This window comes from Gopherus flavomarginatus, chromosome 6 (genome assembly GCF_025201925.1).
Source record: "Gopherus flavomarginatus isolate rGopFla2 chromosome 6, rGopFla2.mat.asm, whole genome shotgun sequence".
Classification (NCBI taxonomy): Eukaryota; Metazoa; Chordata; order Testudines; family Testudinidae; genus Gopherus; species Gopherus flavomarginatus.
The window spans coordinates 31,831,221-31,856,124 of NC_066622.1; the positions used below are offsets into that span (position 1 = coordinate 31,831,221).

Here is a 24,904-nt window from a genome sequence, read left to right on the forward strand (position 1 = left end):
CATGCCGCGGGGGCACTTTGCTGCTCACTGGTCCCGCGGCTCCGGTGGATCTCCCACAGATGTGGCTGTGGAGGGTCCGCTGGTCCCATGGCTCCAGTGGACCTCCCACAGGCGTGCCTGCGGCTGCTCCACCGGAACCGTGGGACCAGCAGACCCTTCGCAGGCACGCCTGCGGGAGGTCCACCAGAGCAGCCTGCCGCCCTCCCGGCAAGTGGCAGAGCACCCCCGGCAGCATGCTGCCCCAAGCACGCGCTTGGTGTGCTGGGGCCTGGAGCCGGCCCTGCCCAGAGCTACTGTTCTAGTATCCTTCTGGGGTAGAATCCAGGAGTCCTAGTTTCCAGGACACCCCCTACCCCTGGTCTAACCACTAGATTCAACTCCCTTCCCACAGGTGGGGATAGAATTCAGGAGTTCCGAGTCCCAGCCCCCTTTCTAAACATTAGACCCCACTCCCCTCCCGGAGTTGGGAAATGAACCCAGGACTCTTAACTCCCAGACCCCACTGGTTCTAGAACCAAAGAGGAAGAAACTCCCACTCCAACCAGGGCATCCTCAGGCTGTCTTGTGATTGCAGCAGCTGTGGAAGAGGAGGTGTGGGGGTGAGGGGTGGAGAGGGCAGTGTTAGGGGTAGTTATGTCAGCACCTCCCTGCCCCATGTCTCCTCGCCCCCTGAAGATTGCCTGAGCTCAGCTGGGCCTGGGCAGAGAGGGTGTTTCTGTATTTACAGCAATAGGATGGGGTGGGGCTTTATTGCAAAGGTTTAGAAATTGCTGCCTGTGATGGGGGCCTGGGGTGGGGTGGGGAGTGGGTTGAAATACATGGGTGTCAGTTCAGTGATTGGTAGGAGAAGGGGATTACAGAGAACAGGGCCTGCCCGGGAGCCCTGAGGCTCTACACACACTGCAGAGTTTACACACACACACACACACACACACACACACACACACACACACCCCTTACCTGCAAACACTCACCTGCACCCCAACACACATACCATCTGCAGGTGCTTTCTACCCCCACTTTTACTTTCTGCACTCACTCCTCTACCCCCCACCCACCCACTTTATATGTGCTCACCTAACATACACCTTGTCTGCATACACACGCTGCCCCCGTGCTGCTCCACACACAATACACTGGCCACACATCCCACCCCCCAAACTTTCCACAATCTACAGAGCATGCAAATACACAACCCACCAGCACACTGCACACACTCATTATATACACACACACTAGTACCCCAACAGATTAGACACACACCAACACATTACACAGCCCTTCACCACCACCCCATGGAACATACTCACATCCTGTTGCTGGTAGCACATCAGTGCATTACACACACACCCCAGCACAGCCCATACCCACAGACCAACTGTCACACACAAATGGGCACCTGACATCATGCATTTAAAACACACAGCTGCAGTTAACCGAGTATGAACACTTCCTACCAGCCATTCCCTGCATCTCCTGCTGCTACCCCAACTTTGAAAGTGGAGTGGTGTCTAGTGGTTAGAGCAACAGGGGGCTGGGAACCAGGACTCTTGGGGTCTACCCCTGCCTCTGGGAGGGAAGTGGGATCTAGGGGGCTCAGTAGGGGGCTCTGGAGTTCTATTCCCACCTCTTACAGTGGAGTGGGGTTGAGTGGTTACTGCCTGGGAGACTAGGAATCAGGAGTGCAGAGTTTTGTTCCCAGCTCTGGGAGGGGAGCAGGTCTGGGTTATTGCAGTGCTTTGAGACCTTAGATGGTTAATGCACTGACCCCTTTTAAGCTATTACAGATTATTCTACGGGGCCAAAGTCTCTGCTCATGTCAGCCTCTGAATGTCCATCCCTTGGTTGCCTGGGCGAGAACTGGCTACTCGCAGCAGGGCTACTATCTGTGAGCATTACTGGAGCCAGTGGCTCCTTAGTTACTCTGAGGTGTGCAGGGAAGCCCTGGCCAAGGGGGTCTCAGCCTTTTCCTTTCAGAGCCCCCTGGAACATGCTATAAAAACTCCAGGGCCCAGCACGGGGGGGAAAACCAACGTGGAGCTTGGGGGAGGGGGTAGTTTGACTTCTGTTGGTGGGGGCAAGGGCTGGCAGGGCTCAGGCCAGCTCCACGCAGAGGGGTCCAGGGATGGAGTACCACCTCCACCCCCGACTCAGGGCCGGCTCCAGGCACCAGATTAGCAAGCAGGTGCTTGGGGCGGCTACTCCAGAGAGGGGCGGCATGTCCAGCTATTCGGCGGCAATTTGGCAGAGGGTCCCTCATTCCAGGTCTGAGCGAAGGACCTCCCGCTGAATTGCCGCAGATCACGCTCGTGGCTTCTTCGGCGGCTGCTTGGGGTGGCAAAACCCCTGGAGCCGGCCCTGCCCCGACTCACCTCAGCAGGTCACTCTATAGGCGCTGACACTCTAGAAACCAAGCAAAATTCTATTGACCACAATTCTGCCTGCCCTCAAGCCAGCTTCCTGCTTTCCCAGAATCCCCAGCCCTGAACTCTTGTCAGCTTTCAGGTTTGGACCCTTCTGTCCTCATAGCCCTTCCACTGCATTAGTCAGTGGTAAAGCCGTTGTAGGGAAGGAGAGAGGAGCATTTGGAGCAGGCACGGGGAAGTCAGTCTGCGTGCACGTGGCTGGAATGTTAGCTGCCGTTGCAGACAGTTCTCTTAAACAGAGATCCAGTTCAGTTTTAAAAACACGGAGCTCTCACGTTATTATGCAGCACATGAAACAGCCATGGGTGGAAACTGCACGTTCCAGTCCCATTAGTTGTAATGTGCTCTTGGCACACAGAGCTGCCATCCAGCTCCAACGCTTATTAAAGTTCATCTCATCAGGGAACGTCCTGTGACCTTCCAGGGGTTTAGCGATTGAGCTGGCCATGGGAGGAGGGGCTCAAAAGCAGAGCCACATGTGGCCTTAAAGCTGACTGGGTTGCAAACAGCAAGAGGAGGGAGGAGAGCCCTAGTGGCACAGTTGGAATGGAATCAGCTCTCTCAGGGGTTCTAGCACTGGCATGGCTTAGATGGAGGCAGTGCATTAAATTAGTGCTTTTCAAAACTTTTTTTCTGGCGACCCAGTTGAAGAAAATTGTTGATGCCCACGACCCAGTGGAGCTGGGGATGAAGAGTTTGGGATGTGGGAGAAGGTCAGGGCTCTGGGCTGGGGCCAGGGATGAGGGGTTGGGGGTGCAGGAGGGGGCTCCAGGCTTACCTGAGGTAGCCCCCAGTTAGTGGCACAGTGGGGGTGCTAAGGCAGGCCTCCTGCATGTCCTGGCATCATGGACCACAATGCTCCCTGGAAGTGGCTAGCAGCAGGTCTGGCTCCTAGGCAGAGGCATGGAAGTTGCTCTGGACAGCTCTTGCCCACAGGCACTGCCCCCCGCCCCGCCAATAGGAGTTTGAAGCTGGTGTCCAGGGCAAGGGTAGCGCATGGAGCTTGGTGGCTCCCCTGCCTAGGAGCTGGACCTGCTGCTGGCTGCTTCTGGGGCACAGTGTGGTGTCAGAACAGGTAGGGACTAGCCTGCCTTAGCTGGGCAGCACCACCAATGTGACTCCGGTCTGGTCAGCAGCACTGACCAAAGCCGCCATAACCCAGTGCCTTACATTCCGTGACCCAGTACTGGGTCACAACCTGCAGTTTGGAAACCACTGCATTAAATCGTATGTACAAAACATCACACATGGAGCGAGTGTTACCCTCTGGCAAGTGTAGGCGAGGGTCTCCCTTCTGTGCTGATTCACTGAACTGTTACAGCCCCCAGTTGTGGAGCTTTGACTCTTTAGCTCAAGCAGTAGCAGCTCATGTTCTGGGCTCTGGAACTCCCTGGCTTGATCCCTGGGGTGCTGCCAAAAGGGTGACCATCAAATTAGCAAAAAACATGGCAGCCACCAATCCACTTACCATAATTCCTGTTAGCAGCCCTTTGATGTGGGCTGGGAGCGGTTTCCAACAAGTTAAGTATCAGAGGGGTAGCCGTGTTAGTCTGGATCTGTAAAAGCAGCAAAGATGCATTCGACGAAGTGGGTATTCACCCAGGAAAGCTCATGCTCCAAAACATCTGTTAGTCTGTAAGGTGCCACAGGATTCTTTGCTGTTCCAAGAAGTTGTATCTTCATTCTCAGGCAGGAAGAGGATTTAGCATTATCCTGAAGAGGCCTGGTTTTCTGGGCATGCCGGCTAGCTCAGAGATACAGCAGGATGATTGGAAGTGTCACTTTTATGCACCTGGGGTAGCTGTTCCTGCTCCCAACACCATCCATTGGCCAGTGGAAACCATGAGGGGAGACCATGGAGCATCATGGGATATGTAGTCTGACCAGGAAACAGAGCTTATAAAGGAGAATGGCAGTATGAGGGGCCTGAACTACAATTCCCAGGAGGCACCATGGCAGCTCAGCAAGAAGGAAAACCATGGTGCCTCCTGGGAATTGTATCCAGCCAGGGATTCTGGCCTGTAAAATCCTGGGAACTTGTAGGATTGCAGTGGCATTTTAGAAAAGAAATTTTGGGGGTTCTGGATGAATTTTCCATTTTTTTTTAAATCTTGAAATTTTCCCTGGAAAACCGACAGACGTTTTCCAACCAGCTCTTGTTTCCACATTTCAAGAAGTGTTTCATTGCAGAATGGTTGGATTCAAAACAATCTTGGTTTTGAACTGCATTTTGACGTAAAATTGACATTTTGACTTAAAATGGCATGCCAAGTTAAAAAATGTTGTTTAAATCATTGTGTTTTATTTCAGAACACTGAATCCAAACATTTTAGTTTTGAGTCCCCCACCCCTGCCTCCAAAAGACAGTCCATTTGTTTGGGGGCGGGGGGAACAAACATTATTTTCCCCCAGCAGACAATCTATTTTGATGAAATCACCATTTGTGATGGGAAATGGTTGTTCAAACAAATTTCACCCAACATTGATTATTGTATAGTAACTTATTTCAGTCCATATAAGTGCTGCTACTGTTGTTATGCAATGGGCCAGATGACAGCTGGTAGAAAGTGCTACACTGATTTATGGCCACCAAGAATCGGGACCCACATACTTTAACTATTTGATCACATGTAATAATATCTAGCTCTCTTACCTAGTGCTTTTCATCAGTAGATCTCAAAGCGCTTTACCAGTATCATTATCCCCATTGTACAGATGGGGAAAAGTGAGGCAGAGGGGAATGGACTTCCCAAAGGTTATTCCACCGGCCAGCCGCAGAGTAAGGAATAGAACCCAGATCTGCAGAGTCCTCAAGGTTTGTCTACACTGTAAGGCATAGCTACGCCTCTGCAGCTGAGCCACCATAGTGTAGATACTTCGTAAAACAATGGAAGGGAATTTTTCCCATCACTGTGGTGATGTTAATCCAGTTCTCTGAGAGCTAGTAGCTAGGTCAATGAAAAAAAAAAGAGTTCTTCCATCAACCTAGCTGCATCTAAAACTGGAGGTTAAGTTGACCTAACTACAGCATTCAGGGTGTGAAGTTTATCACAGCCCTGAGCAACTTTGTTCCAATTTTTAAGTGCAAACCGGGCCCCACTCCAGTGTTCTATCCATTAGATCACACTGCCTCCATGTAACGAAATAGTAGTTAACATTGGAGACTAGTTGGAAAACAATTCCCTTCCCCCCCCCGCCATGGAAAAACCCAAAGCAAAGGAAAACAAAATAGTTCCCCAGTCCCCTGACGAGTTCAACTTTCCACAAAAAAAGTGAAATTGGAACCATTTCAATTAGGAAATGGGACTCGGGTGCCTCATGCTCCCGTTCTCCCTTCCAGGCCAGGCTCTCTGGCTGGACTATATTCCCCACAATGCACCACGATATTTCCTCTTGCTGAGGGCAGGCAGTGCATCATGGGATTCCTGGCCACAGTGAATTTTCAGCCAGCTCTTATCACAGATCCATATGCTCCCACTGGGTGACATTCAGCCCTTTGTAAAGGGGCCAGCACAAGGCTTAGTCTTAAGTAGTACATAGGATTTGTGCTGGAACACCGAGTAATCCATACCTGTCCCTGATCCACAGAGGCTATGGCTCTGTTACAGCTCTTCATTTGAGAGTCTGGCTCTTCAGCTCACACTGTAAAGACGTGTGTTTAGCCATAGACGTCCCCAGTTCAACCCTTTGCGTTGGTCAAGATGGTGGGGCTGATGGCTAAGTGGGGGCATTAAGGACTGTGAAATTTCACCCTTAAGGAGTATATGGGGCTTCAGTATTAACTGCTATAACATTATGTGTTATCCTCTGGAACTCATTGCCACATGATTTCACCAAGGTCAATTTCTTCCTATCCAAGCCACAGCGAAACCAGATTAACTCTGAACTTGGTTGGTATTCATCTTTGCCTGCCATTGCTTACCTCACATGATGCCTTTCCTTCCCAACCCAGCCATGTCCAGGGAGCAGACTGAGTCAGTGGTGAAGACAGTGGAGACCCTGCTGGCTGAGGCGGAGCAGCTGAAGAACCATTGCCGGCGCCAGAACGAAGACATCAAGCTGATCATGGAGGAGCTGCAGCGGGAGAACAAGGAACTGGCTCAAAACTACGAGCAGGCTGAGCACGACATGGAGGAGATGCACAAGGCTCTCAGCGAGCTCATGGACACCAAGATAGCCTTTGAGGCACGCGAGAGGCAGGTGCGCAAGCTCAGCAAACAGCTCTGAGGCAGCAGGACATTTTCACCCAATGGGAAGCACCATCTCCATTCCACTCAGGGACATGGATTCCCCCCCACCAATCACACTAGTTTTTTCTGTCTGGTGAGGGCTCATCACCTAGACGTCAATTCACCCCCAGTGGCTCACAGCCTCCTCATAGGATCATCACTGGCTTAATTGCCACCCACCCACTGGTTGACAAGGTCTCAGTTCACCCCCATTTGTGTTCATCACCTCAGCGGTTCAGTCTCCCCTTAAGGCTTCCATTGATATATTGCCCATTGTGTGGCCATAGGAGGCTTCAGTTCAGCCACAGTTGCATCCATCACCTCTGGTCTCCTAATTGATCCAACCCATTGCCAATTAGTTGCATTATGTTAGCGCGCCCCTACTGAGATCAGCCCCTTCAACCAGCACTGTCCCTGTCATACTGTAAACAAGAGGAGTCTTTTCCCAGCCCATGTCACAGCTGGGGAAATGGAGGCACAGAATTGGCAGTGACTTGGCTAAGGCTGCACAGGAAGTCTTCCGCAGAGCTGAGAACTGAACCCATGCATCCTGAATCCCAGCCTGTTGCCTAGCAAGCAACTAGAGAGGAATGGGGGCCTTAAGTGCGGTGTGGGGTTTGCTTATCTGGTTCTAGGCATGGTGACCAACTCCTCAGCCACTGTAAATCAGCATTGGTGTCAAGGAGGTGTGTGCCAATACATACCAGCAAATGAGCTGGCCAACGGCCACACAAGCATCCACCCCACACCAAGTCAGGGTGATAACATTGTTTGATCATGCGTGGCTGAGACCAGCCTGTTACAGTATTGAAAATCGGAGGATTGTAACAGGGGTTAATCATGCATGTAAGACAGGGCCAGCATGCTGCAGTTCCGTATAAGAATCAGGGTTACAACTGGATCATGTGCACATGGATAGGATCAGCCATGTCTAAAGAGAACATATACTGATCCCTGTCAAGCTGTCCTGCAGTGGCTCAGAAGCATGAGTACCAGCCTTAGGCCAGACTGCTAAGAACCAGGGCACAAATCGCAAACTGGCAGTGGGTTCTGCACTGTGATTTCACCAATCAGTCATCAAGTGTGCACTCCTCACGCACTATAACAGCCTAAACATGGAGTCACAGACAGGCCCCTTGAGTACTCTGTCTTGCCATGCACATAAGCTTACCTTTGTGATAGATGGTCCTATACACCAGAAATCACAGTAATATTCAGGTCCCCAAGACTAGTCACTTACCCCAGATCCACTGTACCAAAGACAATACTTGTAGCCAGTCCTATAATAAACTATCTAAAGATTTATTAAATTATACAGGAAAAGGAAGTGAATTATTGACAAAGTTAAAGCAGGAAAACAGATACACACAAGTGAGTTCCAATCTTAAGGTTCAAAAAGGTAATAGAAGCATCTATAATAAACAGGCCCACCGACAGCGATTCCAGGCCCCAAGGCAGAACAGTCAACGGGCCCCCTAGAAGGGATGGCTGAGGTTTGATTTGTGCAGGGTGGGCTGGAGCCAGGCCCCACACTGCTGCTGCCCTGGCGCAGCCTCACCACATGGGCACAGAGCTGGACCACGGGGTGCATGCACAAGCCGCGGATGTTTGGGTGGTGCTGCGCCGGGGCTGCCCAGGGCAGCTGCCACTGGCTGTGCGCGCTTTTCCAGCACAGCCAGGGCTTTCACATGCCTGTCTGGCTGCCTTCACTGCCACCGGCACATAGGCGCCAACCCTGTGGGGTGCTCTGGGGCTGGAGCACCCATGGGAAAAAGTAGTGGGTGCTAAGCACCCACTGGTAGCCCCCCCTTCCAAAACCTCTTCCTCCCCCAGTGCCTCCTGCTTGCCAGTGAGCCCTGCCAATCCGTACCTCCTCCTGCCTCCCATTGCCTACCACGGATCAGCTGTTTTGCAGCTTCTGGAAGGGCTGGGGGGAGGAGGCGGAACTGGGTGGAGAAGGGGAAGGAAAGAGGTGGCCTGGGTGAAGCTGGGGAGTGGGGAAAGCACCCCCCAGCAGATTAGAAACTTGGCACCTCAGGATCTTTTACTTATGCCTGGTAATTCTTGTCCCGCAGAGGCGAAGCAGTAAGAAGATACAGTTCCTCCTTGTTAGGGCTTTTTCGTCCCTTCCTCACTTTGAGCTGCAAGCTCAGCTGATGGGAGGAATTCACTTGCAGGATTCATCTTCATGGGGGGGTGGGGGGGACCAGAGAGTAAACAACGTTTTTGTCCTCTTTAATGTTCCACTCTAGTCTGACTGGCATGGATGGGCCTTTCTTGTCAGGCAGGATATAATCCTTCCATGGCCACCAGCATTTCACACTAATTAATCCAACGTCTCTCCCTTGTCTGGGGATTTACAGTTACAGAGGCTTAAACTACAAATGCTTTAATGTAACCTTACAATACAGGATACAGTGGCTCCAAGCGAGATTACTGTATGCAGCCACTCATAAGCATTCAATCAAGTCTAAACACTAAACATATTCTTACAATTCTAATACCTCTTTTCCCAATACCAACACAAGGTGAGGCAGACTGGGTCCAGCCATGTATTTGTCAATGTCCACTGAGGCATGGGGACTGTGGCATAAGCTAGCACCTGGTCTGCCAACATCACAATCCCATCGATACAACCAAGCCCCTGTATTATTCTGTTCTACCTTAATTTTGCTGCATACAGTCCCTCTGTGTAATTGGCTGGGTGATCCATTGCAGACTTACAGAAACCACAGTGGAGATGCCACAGCAGCTCAGACCAGTGGGACCAGCTAGCCCCACATCCTGTCTCCAAAAGCTGCTAGGCACAGCAGCTTCAGAGAAAGGGGCAAGGAATTTCCATCTGGGGTTGTTTTTATTCTGTGTCCATTTAACCCCTCGGGGTCCTTCCCCTTTTGTACGTGATCAGCAAATAAAGAGCCTGGTTTCTCAACGGGAGGCGGGGCTTGCTGCCGATGGTGTGAGGAAGGTGGCAGATAAATGGGGGAACCGGTTCCCAGAGTGCCTCACTCTCGCTGCACTTACTCTGGCTTTAGGCAGCCTGGCTCTAAGAGACCGGTGTTCAGCATGTGGCTATGGGAGCTAACCTCATGCAAAGCCTTTCCTGGGGAAGGCAGGGGATCTGTAACACCACCATGTATGGAGAAGCCAACCCAGTGCTAATCAGGGGGATTAGCTCTGTATACAAGGCCTGTGTGCTTAAGGGAGGGGGAGGGTACACTGAAGCCCACATCCCCCAGTGTAGAGGTAGAGCTTCATCCACAGTTACACCAAGGCCTCTAAGCCCCTCTTGTGGGAAACCAATCCCTGAGAACAGCTGCTGGTGTAACTGGATGAGAGCTGGTCAAAGTTTGGAATTTTCTGATAGAAAAATTCATCTTCTGTAAAACTGAAACTCTTAGTGAAGTTGTTTGGATTTTGATGAAACTGATTAAAAAAAAAATAAGAAGTTGACTGTCAAAAGGTCCTGTCTTCCAAAGAAAAAATTATAGATCTTCTGTTTCACAAATTTGCTTCTTTTTTAAAAAAAATACAAGATTGAAAATAGTGGAAATAGAAACAAAAATGTTTCCATGACAAAAAAATCCACCACATCCCCACAAAGCTGGTTTTGCAATATCTTTGCAAGTTTTGGCTCTGTCCCAACACAGGAGGATTTTCACAGGATGGAGGAAGCTGTTTCTGACCAGCGCTCAACAGGCCATGCCTGAGCTATGCAGCAAGGACCAAACTTGGGATTGCCAAGCAGGCACTTCTGCTGCCTGAACTATGTTAGCTGAGGCTGTAATAGGTTTGTCAACTTCCTGTGGCTCAGCCATCACCAGCTGAAGACAGACCACCAGGCTAAGTGGGTGCAGGTTACACCTGTGAGGGGGTGGATTGGGGATGTGGCCAGTATGCCCTTCACTATGGCTGGTCTCTGCTTGCCTCAAGGCCCATAGGGCCACAGGGAGCCAGCAGGCCCCACAGTACAGGTGGGAAAAGGACAAACATCTTAAAGCTACAAGCACAGGAACTGGAAATCAGAGGCCAAGAGGCTCAAGGTACCAAGGTGTTTAACTTTCACATGGGACAGCTCCTCACCCCACCCCAAGCACTCTGCATCTCCCTCCCCCCGTGCCGGTGGCTCAGCAGAGACAGAGCATTGCAGAAAAGAGACTTTATTACAATTAAAATAGCAAACAAACTAACCTTGATGGAGAACAAATATTCATGCCAAGGGAGAGCTGGTGCCCAGGGACATAACCAAGCCCTTTAGAGCAAACCATATGGCAGCTGGAGAGAACCAGATGGTCCCACTAGAACCATTCGGTGCATGCCCAGTGCTGGAACCTGTCACTCCATGCAAGGAAGAGTCCCGTCACCATTTTGTGCCACCCAGGAGGGCACTGAGGATGCCTCTAGGACCACCCCATGCTTACCTGCTTCTGCCACCCTGTGCAAGGAAAGGCCCATTCCTTAGCATTCACTGCAGTCTTCTAGCCAGCCCAGGCCATGGGGGTTCAGGTAAGTGGAGAGTCAGTCAGAAGGAAGACTGGATTATCTCACTGAGGCAGCCCCACCACCCCATGCAATAGTTCCTTCAAACACACAGGGCCCAGTCCAGTCCATGCAGTCTGAGCAGAGCCCACAAGACTCCTGGCAGTGAAGGGGTCAGGAGAAGACACTGTAGAGTGTGACGTCACCCTCTATCCACAGCTCTGTGATCCGGTCCCAGGAGACCCAAGGCGTGTCAAACTGTCCCAGGGGGATCCCGTTGAGTGCCAGTTTGAAACTCCCCTCCTCACAGACGAGCAGCAACTAGAAGAGGATTGGCAGAGAATGTGATGGCAGGTATGGGCCAGATCCCAGCTGGTGTTAATGAGCATCACTCCCTTGGAGGAGTCAGTGGAAACAAGACTACCCCAGCTGAGGAGGTGAGCCTGTATTTCTGTAGCAGTTACAGCCCCCCACCCACTCCCCAGTTGGCTTGCTGAGATGTAGCCATCTCTGGAGCGGAACACCACTCTCCCCTACCCTCTTCACATGGCTCTGCAGAGCTGCAGCCACCCTGTAGGGTGGGAAGACAAGAGCCGGGGAACAATAGCTTTGGCCTGGGGAAGATGGAGGGAGGATTCTGATCACGAAACTCCACTGTCTGCCTGTGAAGGACTGAGGCAGCCCAGGGGTTGTAAGGAACTGAAGCTCTGGGCTCCAGCTTCAACCCACTCTGCTTGAAATTTTTCAGGGGCAGTGGGCCTGGGAGGAGGGGGCTCTCAGTCCTTCTGATGAGCTTACGGGGCATGCTGACGGCAGCTACCCCAGTGCAGGTGATGGGGCTGCAGAGAATGTGTGCAGAAGCCCTGTACTCTGTTCCTTCTCCCTGGGCTACATGCAGCCCCAGGTGACAAACAGTGCTGGGTCTGCAGTGGCTGGACCCCCAGGAGATCCTCCAGGTAGTATTACAGCCATAGCCAGAGCACCCACAGTGGCAGCAGGCAGTACTGCACCCTGCACTGCCTCATTCCCAGCTACACATAGGCCATGTCCAGACTAGGAATTAAAATCGATTTTAGATACGCAACTTCAGCTACGGAATAACGTAGCTGAAGTCGAATTTCTAAAATCGAGGTACTCACCAGTCTGGACGGCGCGGCATCGATGCCCGCGGCTCTCCGTGTCGATTCCGGAACTCCGTTCGGATTGATGGAGTTCCGGAATCGATGTAAGCGCGCTCGGGGATCGATACACCGCGTCCAGACTAGACGCGATATATCGATCCCCGAGCAATCGATTTTAAACCCGCCGATGCCGCGGGTTAGTCTGGACGAGGGCTCAGTGATGTTATTAGTCAGCCTGAGCCCCATTTGCTATGCCTGCAAGAGACAGACCCTGCTCCTTCTGTGCCAACAGAGCGTTACCTCAAAGAAGCGCTGGGGATGAAAGGGGAAGCAGGCTGCCACTTTCTCTGCATGGCTCAGGCCCTCATCTGGGAAGGAGCTCCACGTCAGGGCTCTGGTTCTGAAGCAGGTGCTGAGTCTTAGGGGCACATGGGAAGGGTCTTCCCTCAGGCTCAGGCTGAATCTGCAGGGTAGGTTTAGTTCAGAGACATGGTAGGTGGTGGAGGCCACCGGAAGGTTGCACACGCACCTGCATATTTTGTGTGTGTGTGTCACAGCTGACCCCTGGTGGGCAGAGCATGTATTTATGGAACATGGTGCATGACTACAGGTACAGTGAAACACTGCTATAAGGCGCCCCATGAAAATGCAAATTTGGATATAATGCGATCATAAGGTGGCTCCGGCCGCCCCAAGCAAAAAGAAAAAAAAAAGTGCCTTCCCCACTGCCTCTTCCCCCCTACCCCCGCTTCTCCTTTTGGCAAGAAGAGCCGTTTTCCTCCCCAGCTGCTCCTCGCTCTTCCTCTGCCCCTTGCACGTCTCCCCTGCTCTCCGCAAGTGTTTCCCTCTCTCGCTGCATGGCTGAGAGCCCCTGCTGCTGGAGCAGGCTGACAGCCGGGAGGGATGCTACAGAAACAGTGGCACGAACTCTGCTCTGAATATCAGCAACTCCTCAGCGTCAAACACTGCAATTAGCTCTCCAGGTGGAGGGGAGTCGGCTGAGTGCCTTTGTACAGATCTCTCCAGAGCTGCTCCAGCCCCAGTCTGCCGGTCCCAAAACTCCGCTTTTGAAAGTCCAAACCCAGCCAGCCATTCTCAGGCTAGTTCTGGCTCATTTAATAGGTCGATTAGCTTGTGCTGTCACTAATTATTGCTACATCCTTTCAGTTACTGTTATGGGCAGTTCGCAAATGCAAGTCGTTTTCTGCCCAAGAGAAACTGACCAGCTGGAAATGGTAGATTTTCATAACCCCGCTATACCGTGACCCCACATTTATCACGATCCCGTTTTTTGGGCCCCAATTATTGTGTTAAAGCAGAGTGTCACTAGACTTTCCTCTAAGAGCTGCAGCCAAAGACCTTTTCACTGATGCCATTCACCAGGATTCCCCTTTGCTTCAGCAAGATTGTCATGGGTTCCAGACCTGCCCAGGACAGCAATTTATGCGTCTGCTTCAGCACAGTTTCCAGGGCTCCCTGAGGAATTCCCCGGGCGGATCTCTCTGCACGGCACAAGCCAGAGGTCAGACTGGCTGATCAGAATGGTCCCTGATGGGTCACACCTAGTGCAGCAGATATGGAGCTGGGGGTTAGATGCTCGTCAAGGGGGAGTGAGGTTTGGACAGATACTTACCCCTCTGGTACTGGGCAAACCAGTCCCCTCACTGTAATGGTGTCTCTTGATGCAAGTCCATGGGGGAGCGGGTGGCAGTATGGCACAGCCTGCGGAAGGAAAAGTCCAGGTGCCACTATTAGCCTTTAAGCCACAGAAGTACAAGCCCCAGTGGGATCCTATGTAAGAAGCCATTGTGCGGGGGGGAGAGAAGAGGTCTGGGATCAGGCCTGGGGTACCCCAAATTATCACTGGGACCAATCCAGCAGGCCCCCCACAATACAACCCTCCGTGGTTAAAGCACAGCAGTACTGGCATCCTGTGCAAAAGTCCCCTCTGCAGCCCATCCCTCCGCACAGAACTTCTGCTAGCAGCTGCAACCTGCCCCTCAAATTTCAACCACCCTGTCAGATCAAACCCAGCTGCCTCACAGGTGCAGGAACCTGCCCGTTAGAGATCACAGAGACAGGCTTCACTCACCAGCTTGGAGCTGTTCAGCTGCATTGGCTAAAGGGAGGAAGGAGAGGAGAAAAAGTTAAAAGGACAGAGCTGCACTTGCGTGAGGACATGCCTGTTGCACGTGCACACAGTCCTCCACTAGCTGTGCACACAGTGAGGGGTGAAGAGAACAGCACACACCCCCATGCCCCCTCCCCCAGAACAGTCTGTAGCTCAGAACCACCTGCATGGGGCTGCGTGGACAATTCAGCTTCAGACAGGCTGTTGCACTGCTGCAGCGATGCATTATTAGAGGCTGAAGACATTGGGCCAGATTGGAGGCTCTGGCACCAGCTGCATTCAGAGAACAGCACCAGGCACAGCACAGATCCCTAGATGGGTTGCTACAGGACCCAGGATGGTATGTCATTCCCTCTATGCTAACAACCTCTACTCCTCCGATCTGTCAGCTATGAGATGCAAAAGGACCACAGATTGGAAGCTCTTTGAGGCAGGGACTGGGTTTTTGCCATGTGTTTGTACAGCACCTACCATGATGGGTTCCTGGTCTGTGACAGGGGCTCCTATGTACTACCACAATATGAATAGGGGAAGACACCAAGTCCCCCCACCCTAGAACTGACTTTGCTGGGGTGTATGGGGCTGGCCAGCAGTATAGATTGGGGGTGCGGCTGGGGCAGGCCAATGCTCTGGCTTTCTGCCCCCCTGCAGAGCCCCATTGGGGTCATGGAAGCAGAGGCAAGCCCAGATGTGCTGTGATCAGGGAGGGGTGGCTTAAGGGCCCCTAAGCTGGCTTCCCTACTCAGCCGACACACGATGGGGCACATGCTGGGATTTGTCAGGGACAGACACCTAAATTTAAGACCAAGAGTTCCCAGAAGGGCTGGCAATTTGGGGGTGCATCATATTTCAGGGGTTGCTGCTCAACTCCAGCACCCGATTTTCAAAGTGACCAGTGCTGCCTCAACAATCAGACACCACTGGGAGTGTCTATGGCCAGGCATCCCCTTAACCTCCCCAGGGGCTTTAGAAAACCTCAGCCAGCTGCCCCTGCAAACAGACCACAATTGTCTCATAGGAGGGAGGCTCGAGCTGGTGCCGATGATGGAGGGAGCACTACAAGGGAACACCCGCTGGCCCATTGGGTTGGTGCTGAGACATTCAGCTGGACTCACGTGAGCAACAGGGTACTCAGTTCGGCTGGCGTCAAAGGGCTGCCCATGCAGGAGAAAGAGAGAGTGTGTTAAGGACTGCGGCCCTGATCCACAGCCAGTGTAAATCAGGGATTGCTCCATTGGCAGCCCTGGAGCCAGATCAACAGCTGATGTAAATTGGGGTCTCACACCTCATTGCTTGTGGCTGAGCTCATTGTGCACATCAGAGCTCCTTGCATCCCTCCATCCCAGCTCCCTGGCTGCCACCCTCCCTTTCCCTCTCCCCAGCCCCCACTCTTTCAGGGACTCCCTGCAGTTCCCACCCCCCTTTCTCATGCCAGGGGCTCAAGGTGTCCCCAACTGCCCCCATGCTTCTGTGTGCACCCTCATTCCCTCTATACCAGGGGCTCATTCCCCCCGCCCACCCACTAACTCCCCTCCCCGAAGCAGGTGCCCCATCACCCTATTGGTTTGCCCCACGGAGGGGATTACATTGCTGCGCAGGAAGGCCAGGCTCTTCACCATGATGTCGCCAAACACCCCTACGGTGTCCACTCGGGCCAGGGGCAGGCGGGAGCGGTACTGGAGGAAGTGCTGCCCATTCACACTCACCTGGAGAGAGGGAGATGGGAGGAGTTCAGCTCCCTGAAAGGGCAAGATCTCAGCAGCCAGCTGGGGTAACCGTGGTCACCAGGGCATCAGAGGGGCCACTTACGCCAGCAGGTGTAAATCAGCATGTGCAACTAGATGTAGCTGGTGACTGAAGGTCTTGCCCTTTTTCTTTCCCCACCCATAAGTTATGGGGTTGATGCTGCTCTCAGTCACCCCAGTGTAATTCAAGGGAGCCCTGTGGAGTCATGCCAGTGAGACTTTGGCCTAAGCCAGCAGAGAGCCAGGCTCACCCCTGTATGTCTCCCCTATTCAGGAGCTGCCAGGGTCAGCATGGGCAGGCTGAGGGGCTGCCCCACCTTTAATGCCTCCCACTGGCACAGAATAGCCAGAGGGCAGTCCTGTCCAGGTCCTCTCCCTGTGCCAGGGCTGCTACACTTGGGAGCCCCCTGCACCAGAGCTACTCCAAGGGGACCTTCGCCCCCACCCAGCTCCCCTGTGGCCTTCTTTGCACCAGTGCTCACTGGCACTAAGGGGCTGCAGGGCAGTGTTGGACAGGGCCCCTGGGACCAGAACTCCTGGTGGGGGGAGGCACTGAGTACACACCTGCCCCTAGGGGCTGACAACAGGGGTCAGAGACAGCCTGTGGCCTCTCCGTACTTGGATCTCCATTAGGTGACAGTCATCCCACTGCAGTTCCAGGTACCACCCTGGAGCTGCTACCACCAGCACACTGAAGGCTGGGGGGGGAAGAAGACCTGCCACATAGGCTCAGGGGTTCCCATGGCTACCAGGATGAAGGGCTTGTAGCCATGGGAACCCCTAGCCCCCATTGGGGGATGGGTGGGGACACATGTAGTAGCCACAGGAACACCCAAGCACCCCAAGACCCATCCCACAAGGCAGGGGAAGGGACCTGTAGACATGGTTGGGCTTGTGCCCATCCACTTCCCAGATTTCCAATAAGCCCCAAACACCCAGCTACAAGCTAGTGCTCCACCCACCACTCTTCACCTGCACCTCATCCTGCCCAAAGAGGAAGAGCAGCTGGAAGGCCTCTCCCCTCTTGAGAGGGAGGTGGGGGAACTTGGTTTCCTCCAGCCAGCGCCCGTTCTGCAGGGTGTTGCAGATTACATGAGGCCGGGAGCGGAAGCGGGGGTTGAAGTGGACGGCAATGTCCGGCCGGGGCATCAGACTGCAGCCACACTGGAAATCCACCTGGAACCTGGGGGACAGAGCACAGAGTGGGAGTGGGGGGCACTACATGGACTCCTGGGTTCTCTCCCCACCTCTAGGCAGTGACAAGCTGACTCTGCTGGAGTCCAGGATATTTGCAAATCTGGGGCCTGAACCTCAGTTTGGGGGAACTAAGGTAGCTGTGAGAGGCAGAGACGTACAAATACACCTTGAAATTAGGATGGTGACAAGTTCTCTCTGCCCATTCACCTATCTGGTGGCACTAGCTCTTATGCCTACCCCAAACCTTAGCTCCCTTTTGCAGCTAAAGACAATGAGAGTCAAGAGGTGGGACATCTCGTCTAGAGAGCATTAATTAAGCTTCTGTTAAAATGCACAGTTCCCAGGGAATGAGAATTCTGGCTGGAGAAGGAACTTTCCAGCTATTGCTAGTTTCTCAGATCAAAGATTCCCAAAATTTATTTACAGAAAAGACTTCATCTCATAGACCTGCTCAACACTTAAACTTAGATCAACCTAGCTAAGTCACTGAGGGCTGCATCAAGTGTCACACCCTGTGCGCCGTGGGAAAGTTGACCTAGCCGTTGGAGTAGACATGGCTAGGTCAAGAGAAGAATGCTTCCATTGGCCCAGCTACTGCCTCATGTAGGGGGTGGAGGGTGGATTAACTGCATTGATGGAACCCCCCCACTTCCGTTGCTGTAAGTAGTGTCTAAACAATGGCAGCTACAGGGTCATAGCTGCGCCATGATAGCATGGACATGCTGTTAGTTTACAGCAGTGGTTCTCAACTTAGTGCCCCGGGCCCCCCCCACATGCAGTGGGCTGGCTGCCCCAGCCCTGGACCCCGGAGCTCGCAGGGCCAGCCAGGAGCCCTTGACCCTCCCCCACCGTATGGCTGCCCTGGACCCCACAGCTCGCAGGACTGGGTGGCTGCCCCAGACCCCTGCCCCCGTGGGGCCAGCCAGGAGCCCTGGACCCCACCGGGTAGCCCAGACCCCTGCATGCCGGGCACCTGGGAAGCTGGCAACTGTAGCACACTGGCAGCCTTTAGCACACAGCTGAGCTGGGCCACAGCAGGTCCAGCTCCTAGGTGGCTCCATACACTGCCCCCTCCCCAAGCAGCGGCTCCGCACTCCCATTGGCTGGTTCCCGGCCAATGGGAGTGTTGGGGAACAAGTGTGCCTGCTGGTGAGAGCCATGCAGAGCCACTTGTGCCCCTCCACCTAGGAGCTGGGACCTGCTGCTGGCCACTTCCAGGGCACAGCACGGTCCATGGTGTCAGGACAGGCAGGAAGCCTGCCTTAGTACCCCTGCTGTGCCACTGACTGGGAGATGCCGCTAGTAAGCCTGTGCCCCATTTACCGAACATGGACAGAAGCAGCAGAGAAACTGAGAAAGCTGAAAGCCAAGAGCCACTTGGCAAGTAACCAATAGAAACCATAGGATAGCCCCCTCCAATAAGCCCTGAAATCAGAGTATATAGAATTGAGGTAACCAGGTGGGACCCTAGAGTTTTGATGAATCCCCATGTGGGAAAGACACCCCCTGCCCCATCCAGGGTCAAAGGACTGACAAGAGTTAACTGAACCCACAAAGAAGCTGCGGAATCCCCAGTGAAACCAATACTTGGAGGGTTTAACAGAAGACACAGAAAACAAAATCTCACTGCAAGGATTGTATTTCTTCTTCTGTTTTTAGCATTAATACCTGTAGGTTATCTTGCTGAGCCAATGCTCTTTAGCAGGACTTCAAGTAACCCTAGTTTAGAGATTGTAACTATTGCTATAGGCATGGACTTATGAAGGAGGCCAAGCAAACTGACTTAAGAGATTTGAACTATAAATTTAAGCAATTGCTTTTGCTATTCTAAACCAATCCATCCAAACAGCCAGGCCCACTCCCTTAAGAAACAAATGCCTCCTTACTCCTTGGAGGATACTGGAAAGGTGATAAGTGTGCTAGGTACTAAAGAACTGATGACAGGAGTAAATATGATAAGAAATCTTGGTGATTTTCACTGGTCCTTGGTGTAATTGCCGAGCCTCATCTATAGTTCACTACAAATGCTTGCAAGACAACATTGTGCGGTCAGCACGTGCCTAGAACACGGTGGTCTACACTTGATTAATGAACTATTGATTATATGCTGATGTGGTTCTGAGTGAATAGCTGAACTGTTGATTGGTTGAGAATAAGCAAGTGTCTCGATTTAAGAAATATTCTTCAAGTTAAAAGTTGACCTAAATAGAACCAAGCACTGAATTACTTAGCTAATGCTCCCTGGACTCAGTAAAAAGGGTTTATATTCCATTCTAACAATGCCGATAGCACATATCCAGTTGGTATATCTAGTTTGTTAGATTTCAGCTTTAAAACCGACCAGGCACCTCAGCAAATTCATAAAATTAACCCCATTTCATGCTTAAACCACATATGTGAAGTGGAGACACCCCAGAGTGGTTCTCACTCATGCTTCCCTGGGAAGAAGAGAATAGCACAGAGCCCTCTAGCCCCTAGTCAAGGAGGGACTAGAACTCATAACTCCCTGCTTGGAGGCTGACTCTCCTGGAGTCCAGGGATTGCCCAACCCCATCCCTTGGTGGCTTCAAACGGGAGCTGAGAGAACATTTTTGGCTGAATTTTTTTTTGCGGGGGAGGGGGGAGGAAATGCAGATTTAGTGACACTAGAAGGTTTTGCCAAATTGTTCATTTTGAAAAAAAAAAAAAAAAAAAAAGGCAAATTTTTAAAATATTTTCAGTGATTTGTTTGTTTTGAAGTTGCTTCTAATGTTATTAAATTCAAAGATGTTAAAAAAAAATAATCAAAACCCAAACCTTTTGTTTTGGCTCCAAGTAAGCATCCCCAAAGTAAGCGTTGACCCAAAACGGGTCATTTTCAAAAATCACCAACAAAGTGGGAAAAAGCCCAGCCCTACTTTAAGCCGGCTTTGTTCCCAGGAGTAAGTTAGAGCTGGCTCCAGGCTGCTCTAATCCATACCTCTCCCCGATGGCTCCTGTGAAGCAGAAACTAGCTGTAGCATAATGCACTCTGACAATGGCCGAGTTGGGCATATAACCCAGGTCTCCCAAGTCACAGTGGTGTAAGGCCAGAGGAACTATGGCATAGTTGATACAGCAGTCAGGGATTCCCATATAACAGGAGAGCACCTCCACCTACTTATGCTGCAAGAAAGGCCTCAGTGTAGCTAAGAATCAGGCCCATAGAGTGGTATCATAGACAAGGGAATTCCTGACCCAGCCTTGTACAGGACTGGAAGGATCCTGAAACTCCCTGACTAAAGGAAACTAGCTACAGCTCATGTGAGCGCTGTAAAATCAGAGGGTTCAACACATTAACTCCCAGCAGCCACTGAACTAGTGCATTTTCTGTCTGACTGCAGGAGCCGTGAATCAAGGGGTTCGAGTAGGATGAGCAGCCCGAGTCCCAGGGAAATAGCCTTTTACCTTTCGGCCTCTGCAAGGACCACGCCCTGCACCAGAACCATCTTCCCATGGGTCAAGCCACCGAAGATCGTCGTGATGTACGGGAGCACCTGAAATGGACATGGGGTGGAAGAGAGGGACCCATATTGATGTTGGAAATGGGAGAGTCTGGGAGCTCTGACTGGTAACACTGGACTCTTGGGGTCTCTCTCCAGCTCTGGGAGGAGAATGGGATCTAGAGAGTTGGGAGGCAGGGAGGGGAGACTCTCATATGTGCTCAGCTGGGGTCAGGGCCGTCCTTAGGATTTATGGGGCCCTACGCAGTATTATTAAACTGGTGCCCCTATGCTGGATGGCAGCCCAAGCTCACAGCCTAGTGGGGGAGGGGAAGGAGGGACTTGACAGCAAAGGATAATGAGATGCCCAGCCTGCCTCATGGTGGCGGAGAGTCACAGTTCCCTGCAGAGACTTCCATGCACTCTCCCTCATGCAGAATGGACATGAAGAAAGTACCTAATTAAAAGCACTAAAATTTGGGAATAAAAAATGTCAGTCACAGGTTTTTTGATATGCCCTGAAGTTTGTCAGAGATTTATTTGCAAAAACTTCATAGTAAGGGTGAGTCAGCTGTCCTGCTGAATACAACATTACATGTAATGGAATACATGATGCAGCTCTTCTCTGTTTTACATTTTCTTCATCAGTATTTCTAAATTGAATTTATATTTTAAATGTACTCAAATCTTAAGCCAGCATTCCAGATTACTACATATTTAACTCCCTGAAACAAAGACATTCTTTTAAATTAATCAGAGAGGTTTAGCGTGTTCATAACAATGTTCATTGCTTTTAGAAAAAGGGAACAGTAATTTACTTTGTGTGATCTCCATAACAAGAGACATGGTTATGAAATTTCACCAACTTCAAAAAAATATGTTTCCAAAGATTTTAGGTATAACAAGGATTTTGTCTTACTAAGGTACTGATTTTGCTGGAGGGTTCTTTTAAAACTAGTTTGTCAAATAGTCAGAAGTAAAGAAAGGGAACTCTTTGTCCAGCTATCTGGAAGGGAAGGACTGTTGTCCCTTTAAGGGCTCTCTTCAGTGGGGAGTGGGGGGAGAGGTGGTGAAGGGATGGACAGAAAGGACAGGAAGACTTGGAAGCACTTTTTTTTTTTTTTAACTATAGTAATTAAAATGTGTATTTTAGATAAGGGAGGTCTTTTGAAGGATTTATTTAAAAAACTATGTCTGAAGATCCACACATTTAAGGCTAAAGATGATTGTGCATCTAAAACTCTATGCAAGCATTTTTTAGAAATGTGATTTTATAATCTTCACCAGCTCACTAATGAAATATTTTTAAAGCAAATTTTAAACTAAGGTCCTGTAGACTGACATGTTCTGTGTAAATATTACATTAATGCACAACTGTTTTTGTCAGTAAAGTCAGAAACTGACAGTATAAAAATTTATTTGGGCATAAGCTTTCGTGGACATCTGATGAAATGGGTTCTAGTCCACAAAAGCTTATGCCCAAATAATTTGTTAGTCTTTGAGGTGACACAAGGACTCGTCCTTGTTTTTGCTGATACAGACTAACAGGACTACCACTCTGAAACCTGTCAGTATATATACCTTGGGGTTGGCAAATGCCTGTTAAATGGCTTTATTACCCCTTGAATGTCTCTTTAACAGTTTCAATGTTGTGCTAATAGGTCTGGCAGGCTGGAGGTTTTTTCACTTTTAACTACTAGATTCCCTCCCAAGGAAGGCTCACCAGGCTAGAGCAGCCATCTGTGGGAGACTGCAGGAAGGGTCAGAACAGGGATAGGAAAACAAGAGGGTGGACACTAAGACCTAGTGGTGCCCCAAATTTTCAGGTGCCCTACACAGCTGCCTATGTTGCCTATGCCTAAGGACGGCCCTGGTTGGGGTTGGGAGCCAGGACTCCTGGGTTCTATGCCCAGCTTCGGGAGGGGAATAGGGTCTCATGGTGCCTTAAAACAAGAGCAGATTAGCTGGGGCAACTGGGAGTTAAGACACCCAAGTTCTATCTCCAACTCTGCTGCTGATTCACTGAGTGACCTTGCACAAGAAACCCTCACTTCTTTCCCTTTCTGTGCCTCTGTTTCCCAGGGTATCAGACACCAGTTATTGCTTCAGCTCAATGGCTAGTGGTCAGTGCTGTGTTCCTGGGCTAAGTAGATTTTTTTTCCCATCTATTCAAACCAAAAGCCATGGGGTGTGGTGGGGGAGATGCAATCGGACACACAAGGGTATTAAAATAATACAGACCCTAAGCACCAGCCCTTCTCCCCGTTGGTGATCAGCTAGTTGACTAGAGATGATAAAAAGCCAGAATGTTTTATATGAACCCCTCTAAGCTTTGGGGAGAATTGGGGGTATAATGGATTCAGGAGCTAAAAAACCAGCACCTTTTTGTAGAGTAGATGCCTGGATTTAGCAGAGCCAAAACTGAAACCACAACCCCAACCTCCTGAGCTAGGACTGACTTGATTTAAGGAAACGAGCAACTGCCTGCCTGGTCTCAGCTGAAGTTTCTGCACTTTACAGAGTTTCACATGATCAGTCCAGAAAGGATCAAGAGAAAGATCTTTGTGCAGAGAACAGCCTGATGGCCAAAAAGTTTAGTGATAACCTGATTAGTCCCCTCCCCCCCAAACAAGCAAACACAGCTGCACAGAGGAGCTTAAAATGAGATTCCAGCTAAACTAGTCACACATGCAGGCCTTGGGGGTTAACCCTTTAAAAGTCTGGCTTTCCCTAGATTTAAGATCAAGTCAGACAGTCCCTACTGCAGCAGGGACTCAAGGAGGCAGCTTGCCAGGAAGTGAGGTCAGCTGTCAGATATTTGATAGCACCCATCTTGAGATCCCTTGAGAAAACCAACCCCCACCGGCCTGTTTTAAAGCAAATGGCAAGCACTCACCCTCTGGGCAATCAGAGCCTTTTTAGGGGGCCTTGTGTTAGGCACCCCAAGGTTTGAGACATTCAGAGAACAAATTGCCTCTTTTGCAGAAACAAAACCACAACTTGGCCCATGAGGGAAAGAGAGAGGAGGGTGACATTAGCTTGGGAGCTCTCTGGGGCAGGGACTGCCTTTTTGCTCTGTTTGTACAGCATCTAGCACCATAGGATCATGGTCCATGAGTAAGGCCCCTGCCACAATATGAACAATGGGAGTGCAGGAGCTATATGCTGCTCTCAGACACACCCATTTAAACCTGGCTGGAGCCACTCCTCTTTCAATGCAATACCTTGTCTTTGGACTCTCACCCACCTAACACAGCATGATTCAGCTATAAGAACACAGGAAACTGGGCAAAGGCCAGAAGTAGGAGTGAACTGATCTTTGATTTCATTGCACACTGGCTGCCCCTAGGCACAGATCACAGGGATTACTCACCGGGTGGAAAACTGGGGGCTGGAGGATGAAATCTACCGGAGAAGTGGGGCCCATGGCTTGAAAATCCTAAAACCCAACAGTTACCTTCAGCTTCCAGCAGGGAACCTTAGAACTTGGAGCAGTCACATGATGCAATCGCACTGGGTGGAGAGAAAAATTTTAATAGCAATCCCTAGCAGCTTCACTCCTAGGCAGAATTTGGTTCTTTCGCACTCCATGCAGGGTCCTAGTGCCCTCTGCAATTATCAGGGAAATGCTGACAAAGCTCTTCAGCTGGTGTTGACTGGCTTACAGCCCTTGGCACCAGCTGAGGGTCTCACCCACTGAGTGTTTGGGCTGTTGACTCATGCAGTGTTGTTAAAACGGAGTGTAAAAAAATCATGAGTTAGCAATATTGCCCACAGCCCACCCCAGGAGTTCATAAATCAGCTCCCTCCAAGAAATCATGAGCTTGGCTTAAAAATCACAAGGTTAGAAAAAACCACAGTAATAAATGCTGGGTTTATTTAATTTACTTTCTGTTTATTTATTGTTTTTAAGCCTTTAGGGATCAAGCTTCTTTTGGCATTTGCAATATTTTAGAGGGGGTGGGATGACAGATTTCTCATGCAGGGAATTCAGCTGCCACTAGAAAAACTCATTTTACCTGAGATCTGAGGTGGAACATGAACCCCAGTTCCTGCCCATATAGGCTCCTAAGTTTGCTTGGAAGTCATGCTGCTTTTGAGTGAGGGTGGCTGGC

The 24,904-nt window shown here is 50.8% G+C and overlaps 1 protein-coding gene across 1 annotated transcript; it reads right to left on the reverse strand.

Annotated features, from left to right (window-relative positions):
* Positions 1 to 10,446: 10,446 nt before the first annotated feature.
* Positions 10,447 to 24,275, reverse strand: LGALS12 (galectin 12). Its single transcript, XM_050957954.1, has 9 exons — positions 24,163 to 24,275; positions 20,755 to 20,843; positions 17,104 to 17,314; positions 15,973 to 16,092; positions 15,502 to 15,540; positions 14,348 to 14,374; positions 13,889 to 13,977; positions 12,556 to 12,718; positions 10,447 to 11,455 (listed from the first exon to the last, which is right to left on the reverse strand). The coding sequence occupies exons 1-9, from the start codon at positions 24,214 to 24,216 to the stop codon at positions 11,309 to 11,311; spliced, it is 939 nt and encodes a 312-aa protein (XP_050813911.1). The 5' UTR covers positions 24,217 to 24,275; the 3' UTR covers positions 10,447 to 11,308.
* Between the last annotated feature and the right edge of the window lie 629 nt (positions 24,276 to 24,904).

What these genes read in the sequence shown, in the direction of transcription:
- LGALS12 (XM_050957954.1), bottom strand. Translation starts at nt 24,216, where the DNA reads ATGGGCCCCACTTCTCCGGTAGATTTCATCCTCCAGCCCCCAGTTTTC. An exon ending in AGCCCCCAGTTTTCCACCCG is followed by an intron (nt 20,844 to 24,162) that starts GTGAGTAATCCC and finishes TGTCCATTTCAG; the next exon opens with GTGCTCCCGTACATCACGAC. An exon ending in AGCTGAACAGCTCCAAGCTG is followed by an intron (nt 13,978 to 14,347) that starts GTGAGTGAAGCC and finishes TTCCTTCCGCAG; the next exon opens with GCTGTGCCATACTGCCACCC.